The 7,710-nt window shown below is 49.6% G+C and overlaps 1 protein-coding gene across 1 annotated transcript; it reads left to right on the top strand.

Moving 5' to 3' along the window:
* Window positions 1-560: 560 nt before the first annotated feature.
* On the top strand, window positions 561-2,242 carry LOC124661365 (cysteine proteinase inhibitor-like). Its single transcript, XM_047199226.1, has 3 exons — window positions 561-880; window positions 1,266-1,461; window positions 2,087-2,242. Exons 1-2 carry the CDS (start codon window positions 665-667, stop codon window positions 1,458-1,460), a joined length of 411 nt encoding a protein of 136 aa, XP_047055182.1. The 5' UTR covers window positions 561-664; the 3' UTR covers window position 1,461; window positions 2,087-2,242.
* Window positions 2,243-7,710: the final 5,468 nt, after the last annotated feature.

Below are 7,710 nucleotides of genomic sequence, written 5' to 3'. Positions count from 1 at the left end.
GGCGGTTGCGGCAATGCCGCACCGCCGCGGGCGGCCTCTCCGATGTGGAGGCCGCCTCGGTTTCTTCCGCGGCGCCGGCGGGCGACGGCGGCTGCTGCTCGCCTCGTCGTCGTTGGCGGAAGCGAACCGTCGCTTGGCCATGGCGACGGTTTCGCTGCGGGGAGTGGAGTGGAGGGCCAGATCCCCTCCAGTCCCCATTTAATAGACTCCCTGGTCACCGACAGGTGGGCCCCAGGGAGACGAGGCGACCAGCCCCCGGACGCGAGCGGACGACGCGTGCCATCCGCGGCCACGCAAACCTAGCCCAGATTTGGGCCGGGTTTGCGTCGTTCCGGACGCCGCAGCCGTCCGCTTTTGCGGTGCGTCCCCGCGCTGGACCGCGTTTTTGTCCGGCTCGACCAAACGGACGCGCGGGCGCGGTTTGGGTCGCGTGGTTGGAGATGCCCTTAACCCTTGCGAGTTTGCGGAAAACGAACGTGCTGTCGGCGGACGTGCCAGACCAGACGATGCAGGACGCCTACAGCCCTGCTCCTTCCGGTCGCGTGCCCCGTCCAAGCTTCCACCGCATCGCCTGTCCCTGCACAATAATATCGGCGACGAGTCGTGTCCTCCCCCAATATCGGGCCAGCCCAATCTCCTCCGCTATAAATCCCGACCCGGATCCATGGAGGTTTCGAAATATCGAGTCCTGGGATCGGTTGCTGCCCTGCTCTTACTGCTCGCCATCGTCTTACCGTTTACTCAGACCCAGACCGAGGAGGCGGGCATGGCTGACGGGGCGCTGGTCGGCGGCATCAAGGACTCGCCGGCGGGGCAGGACAACGACCTCCACATCGTCGACCTCGCCCGCTACGCCGTCAACGAGCACAACAACAAGGCCGTAAGCCCCCTCGAACCCTCCTGCTGGACCTTCTCCCCTCTCCTCTCTCTAGTGAACTGAATCTGTGTTCAACAGCCTGATGCCTCGATCGACACATCTTTGGTCAACGATCCTCTCTAGCTTTGCAAGTAACACATCAATCTAAGTTAATTTTGGTGTTGGAGATCAAAGTTAGTATACTATTAAATTCGACTTTCCCTTTTGCGAAGAACATCAATTTTTAGTTCTTTAAATCACACGAATCTGTCCAATTAGATGTGTAACCGTGACCATATAGCGTAGCAATCAAAGTCGCTCCTCCTAGATTTACCGGATTGGTACTTTTCCCCATGTCAACGGAGCATTTTAGTTGAACTAATTATCTTGGTGGCGCTGCCCTGTGCAGAATGCTCTGCTGGAGTTCGAGAATGTGGTGAAGGTTAAGCAGCAGGTTGTTGCTGGCACGATGTATCACATTACGGTTCAGGTCAACGAAGGAGGGGCCAAGAAGCTCTATGAGGCTAAGGTGTGGGAGAAGCAATGGGAGAACTTTAAGGAGCTTAAGGAGTTCAAGCCTGTCGAGGGCGGTGCAGGCGCCTAAGGTAAAGACTGCCCTCTGTTTGATTTTGTATATATACCATCCAATGAAATAGACTGTCCTCTGTTAGACGTTGAATCCCATCAATCAAAATTAATATCTCTTTCAATTAGAAAGATGTTATAAGTTTTTCTAAATTAATGAATTTAGATGTATCTAGACAATTTTAGTGTATAGATACGTCCGAATTTAGATAAATCTCCGACATCCTTTTATGGACGAAGAAAGTATGCGTGTTCCGCTTACCGGAGCATTAAGATTGTGCCTTGTTTCGAAAGAACATACCATGTGCGATGTTTTCGATCATTAACAACCTTGTGATGTAGACACACAAAGATGCTCACCACTCCCTTGGTCCCCCCAGTTCTTGCACAACTAATTTTGTTATCAGTTAGATGATGTTATCCAAGTTTAGTTGTAACTAATGTTGCAACTCATGGTTACATGCAAATTGAATGGTGTAAGACTTGATTGAGCACGAAATTAGTTCTCAGCTAGCTGAGAACTAGCAAATTCCTAATTAGATAATTGTTCATCGTGCATTTCTTGAGACTGGACAAATGTTCTTCACAGCCTTGTTTCGTCATTTGTTTGTAGGGAGCTGATAAATTTCAATCTGCTAATTTCAGGGACGTCCCAACTGTGCAAGCTTATGCAGATATGGTGTGGATATTGCTGACAGTCGGACATGCTTCCACTTGTTCTGTTGAGTATATTATCAAGAATAAATCTGCTTCTTGCAAGTTGTTCTAAATACAGCTCTGAATAAAATTATCTGAATCGTACTAGTATTGTGCAAGGCCTTCTGTTTGACTCATTTTACCTTTCGATAGCAACGCTTTTAGGCATATATTTTTACATAAACCTGCCAGCGTTGGCTTGAGCCTATATGAAAAATAGTTTGGATGCACCTGATCGATCTTTTTGTAAATTATTGGCCCAATATGTCAAGGTTGGTTAACTGTTCTGTCTTACAACTACATCACCCAGCCCCACTTGGAACGGATGTAAAATTAGTGTGCCCATTGGTATTTAGTTTGAACTTTCAGCTAAATACCCGTGGGCACACCAATTTCAGTCCCTAAGTGTTTCTTGTTTGTTATATGCTGCGCATAAAATCCTAAACCCTAAACCTGAATTTCTTGAACCCGATCCTGAATTTCCCAAACATGAAAAACCCAAGTATCGCATCGTGAAGCACTTCTGAATACCTGAATTTAATTCAGGTAATTCGGGTTAGAAGTCCGAACTAAACACGAGAGCCCAATAAATGTCTCGCAGAAACCTGTGGCCCAGCCCAATATATCCCCGCAAAGTGCAAACTCTACCGTGTGTGTGTGCCCCACTCTCGTCCTGACCCATCTCCTCGCTCCTGGTCTTACAGCATCTCCAGCCGCGTCCCCAAAGCGTCCCCCAAAAAACCGTTTCAGCCGCGTCCTCCAAAACCCATTTTTGTCCGGCGCGCTCCGATACGGTGTCCGGCGTCCCGAGCCCGTCCCCGTCCCACAGGGGACGCACCGGGGACGCCGGACACACCGAAAAGCGAGGCGGGGAGTGGCGGGGCCGACTCGTCAGCGGCTCAATAAATTTTAACCTAACCGTCGCCTACCTCACGACGGAAGTTATTGGCGCGCAGCGACGGTGCAGTTCCCGCAGAGCCGCAGCGACGCGTCCCGTCGCGCCTAGCTCTGCGTGCCGTTGTTAATGAGCGCCACCGCTCCTCCGCCTCCCTCCGGCCTATAAAAGGGACGCCTCTCATCGTCCCTCTCACACACAAACCCTAGCGCCTTTCTCCCAAATCCTAGCCGCCACCATCTCAAAAAGACTCGACGCTATGTCTGGTAGAGGCGGAGGCCGACCTCGCGGCCGTGGTCGTGGTCGTGGTCGTGGCCGCGGCAGAGGTGAATGCTCGCCGTTGCCTCCCACGCCGTCGTCTTCATCGTCGGAGATGGACGTGGAGCCGGACGTGCTGTTCGAGTTCGTCCTCGTCCTCAAGGGCGATCTGCGCGGCATCCAGAGGCTGCCGGACTCCTTCGCCGACTACGTCGCCGGCGACGACCGCCCGCGCACGATGCATCTGCGGGAGGCTGCGTGCGGCTACTACCGGTGGATCGTCGACGTGATCTACGACGCTCGCGGCAAGATGTACCTCAACATCGGCTGGGAGAAGTTCGCGCGGCACCACAGCCTCGAAGCCGGCTTCATCCTCCTGTTCTCCTACTTCGGCGACAGGGACATGAGCGTCAAGGTCTTTGACGAGACGCGCTGCCGCTGGAACTACCACGGCGATAGCACCGACGAGGAGGACGACTGAGTGTTGTTTCTTCGCAGCGAACACGTGCACGGAAGTTTCTGGATGTTCGCCTCATCGGTAGAACCAACAAGGGTACCATCCTCCCGCTGGATTTTCCAGTTTAGGTGACTGAGTGTGCCCTCGAGTGTTCTTTCTTAGCAGCGAACAAAGGAAACCTTCGATGCACGGCCTAGTTAGGTTTAGTTTCTTTACAAAATTTTATATTTGTGTCCATGACAGTTCAAACTATGTATTAGTTTGTGGAAAACCATGTTCCAAACTGTGTATTCGTGTAAACCACGTTCCAAATTATGTATTAGTTTGTGGAAATTGAAATAAAAATATCAAAAAAAGTATTTTAAATGTTTGGGGGAGGCGTTTGGGGGACACGGCTGGGGAGCGACGTCCCCCAAAGGCGGCACGAACAAAACACGTCCCTCAAACGATCAATTCGGCGCGGTTCGGGGACGCTTTGGGGAACGCGGCTGGAGATGCTCTTAGTGGCCCTCGCTCCCAGTCTCAGTTGCCACTGCCCCACAACACCACGGCCGCATCGATCCATCGCCGTCTGATGCGGCTACCGATCGCTGTTGAGGCCGCCGGCTCTCCCACCCTCCCCTCCCAGGCCCCATCGCATCGTCGTGCTGCCGTCCTTACCTTCTGCCTCATGGCCTGCAACAGGTCGCTGCTCATCTTCTCGACGCGATGAGACGACATCTCTAACTTCCCTAATGTCGCGTCTCCTGAAATGGTTGCACTAGAATGATCGTGGAGGGGCAAGCTGCAATTCCGGTTGACCGTGGAGGGGGCAAGCTGCGGTGCCTTTTGCTGGCAATTTTTTTCTCGGTTCTTTGTAATTCGGGCATTTTGGGATTACCTGAAGCTAAACCCGAATTTCCGAGTACCCGAATTGCCGGGTAGCAAATTTTCTACACAAATTCCAGGTGTCAAATTTGGAAACTCAAAATTATTTTATCCCAAATTACCTGATCCAAAATTTTGGAAAACCTAGAACGCCAAGCCTGATTGAGTGTATTCTTTAGGTGCGACCAGGACATCCTTGTTACCAATACTCCTAATATATCCCCTTTTACATGCAAAAAATTATTTTGGTTGTTTCATTTAACTTTACCACTTTAGTTCGTGCACTGGAGGCAAAACAGAAACAAGCGCCTCTAAACCTGTGCGGGCACGTCGGGACGCATCGGGCAGCCACCTCCTCCTCTCCTCTAGTCCACACACGCACGCCACGGTTGCCGCGAACACCGCCAGGCAAAGCCCTAGTGGCGCGGTGACGACGGTTCTTCCTTGGCCAAGATCTGGATAGAGACAGCGGCGTCCATCCGTTCTTCTTCAACGACGGTGCTACGGGCTGGCACGTTTCATTGAGCTGCAGTGGTGGGTGGTGCAGGTGGCCAGCTGCTAGCGATGGAGGTGCGAGCCGGCCTGTGTTGATCCTAGATGGGTTTGGACAGACCAAACCCTAAACTCTGATGTCCCCTGCAACAACTTGTTGTCTCCGACGTCAGCACACATAGATGATATGGGTTCATCCCCATAACATGAGGAAGGCTTGAGCGTCGGCCCCGGGCATGGTGGTGGCGGCCTGCTCCTCCGCCAGAGGTGGTCGGCCAACTGAACAAAAGCGGCGGTCCTATGATTCCTCTTGCGCCAAGACAAAGATTTGCTTGATGGTTGTTCGCATTAACCTGGCCAAATTATCGAGTTCCGAAAGGCTCTGCCGGTGAACTCGACTGGCAACTCATGCCTGCAAATTGTCGGATCGGATGGGATTCGGTCACGCGCAACCGTGTTTTCGGACCATTTGGTTTCAGAGGGACCGATGTGAAGCTCTGCAACTTGTTACTATCTATGACATGTCTTTAGTTCCATGGTGAAGTCAGTGCTAGAGAATGACATGAACGCAAAATCTGAGGACTAGTAATGGTGGTTCTAGCCCTTGTGGCAATGAGGAATTGGCTTGGTAATTTTCGATTTGGAGCGCGGCATTGGCAAGTGGAGGCGACAACACATGAGAAGTTCACAGTCTAATCTTCAGGGTGAAAATCCAAGGTGTGACTTAATTGGTTGCGCCTGATAATAGCCTAGTTGAAGGCATTGTTTTTGAGAGTGTGGACTTTCTCCTGGGTGAAAACCTATGATCACTAATTAGGGCGACGACAATGCTTATGCACCGTTTCCTTATTAGAGGCATTGATTTCGAAGATGATGGATTTCTAGTGATGTCTTGGTGGTGTTTGGCGTACTGCTACATGAAATAGATTGCTGCAGCGAAACTTTTATTTTTTATAATTCTTCTTTATTTTTTGGCAATGTGCTTCTATATTGTCATTAGGGCATTGCGTCATCGTAGAGGCTTGGTGTAATTAATATCTTCATGATATTAATATATTTTTCTTATCAAAAAATCTCTTTCTTTGGCCTGGCATATTATATCATCCCGTTTGATCTTGAATTATATAGAAAATCGACCTAGTCATGGCAGATTTGCAGCTGAAGATTGAACCATGGGAGTAACAACTTAGAACCTTCCTTAATCCTTATCAAGTGGGTCGTGTGTGAAAAACTGATTTTCTGTGTCTATGTACCGATATCCTTAATAAATTTGGCCAACATTATATTGGGATTTGCTAGAACTAAGTTCGTGCTCAGTCAAGTCCTACACCGTTTGATTCGTGCATATGAGTTACAAGTTTAGTTGCAATTGAGCTTTTTTAGTGGCAAGTGGAGTTGCAAATGCTCTAGACCGCTAGATTTTCTTCGTGATCCGTGCTAGTCATCAGTTGCAACTGAGATTTGATCATGTGAGTGAGAATGGAGTTATTTCTCAGTCAACTGACAAATACTCACCTCCAATAAAAAAATTGGGCTTGGCAACACTGTAGAGCTCTTGCCAAATTTAACTCTGATGCCAAATTTTGCTATGTTTCAGATTTGGCATCTTGGGCACCCACAATGCGTAACCAAATGTTACAAATTGACTATTTAACTTTTGGAACTAACTCCCAATTTGTCAGGGGAAATTCCAAATGGCCAATACTGGAAACCGGGGCAACATCTTGCTTCGATGCCAAATTTGTAATTTTATCTTTTATTCTGAAATATAATATGCGAGGGTAGTTCATACATTGTTGCCTGAGGTAGGGAAAGATATGATCCTTTTTGTCATATTTTAGTCGGTGTGGCACACAATACAGAAATTTGGCCTTGGCGATATTGTAGAGCTTTTGCCAAATTTAACTCGGATTCCAAATTATGCTATGCTTCAGATTTGGCAGTGGCAACATTGTGAAGCTCTTGCCGAATTATCAAAAAAAGAAGTCCCTTGATAGATTGATACTTATTCGTTCAATAAGAGTAAGTAGCATTTTTATTTGCTGGTATTCTTGTTGATCCTTCATTTACTCATATGATTTACTCGTATCCTTCATTAGTAATTTGATTTGATTTGGTACTGTATTAGTACATTCCAGCAAACAAACGGAATTGATATAGTGTAATTAAGGAGGATCGTATATCAGAAGGATTTTCTCGATCCCGTGTAGCGTCCATATACATGTGAGTTGCCCTGCGCTAGCTGCACCAACATAAGAAGCGCAAAACTGCATACCAGCACCATGGCGAGGGCAGCGACGATGTCCGTGGCTATGGTTCTCGTCGTGCTCGCCGCCGTGTTCACCGCCCACGCTGACCCTGGCTTCATCTCCAGCACATGCAAGAAGACCAAAAACCCATCCCAATGCGTGGCCGTGCTGAGAGCCGACCCACGGAGCGCCAAGGCATCCACCGAGCACGACCTCGCCAGCATCGCGCTGCAGATCGCCACCGACACCGCCGAGCACAACGGCGAGGTCATCGCGGAAGCGGCCAAGAATAGCCGGGGTACTCCCGTGGGAGATGCGCTGCTCGGCGTCTGCCTCGGGGCCTACGAGAAAGCCG

Source organism: Lolium rigidum, chromosome 6, assembly GCF_022539505.1.
Source record: "Lolium rigidum isolate FL_2022 chromosome 6, APGP_CSIRO_Lrig_0.1, whole genome shotgun sequence".
Taxonomy (NCBI): domain Eukaryota; kingdom Viridiplantae; phylum Streptophyta; class Magnoliopsida; order Poales; family Poaceae; genus Lolium; species Lolium rigidum.
This window is presented reverse-complemented; position numbering and strand designations above follow the sequence as displayed.

Excerpts from the sequence above, each read along its gene's own strand:
- LOC124661365 (XM_047199226.1), top strand. The coding sequence starts at position 665 with ATGGAGGTTTCGAAATATCGAGTCCTGGGATCGGTTGCTGCCCTGCTC. Across the intron at positions 881-1,265 it reads ACGAGCACAACAACAAGGCC|AATGCTCTGCTGGAGTTCGA; the intron begins GTAAGCCCCCTC and ends TGCCCTGTGCAG.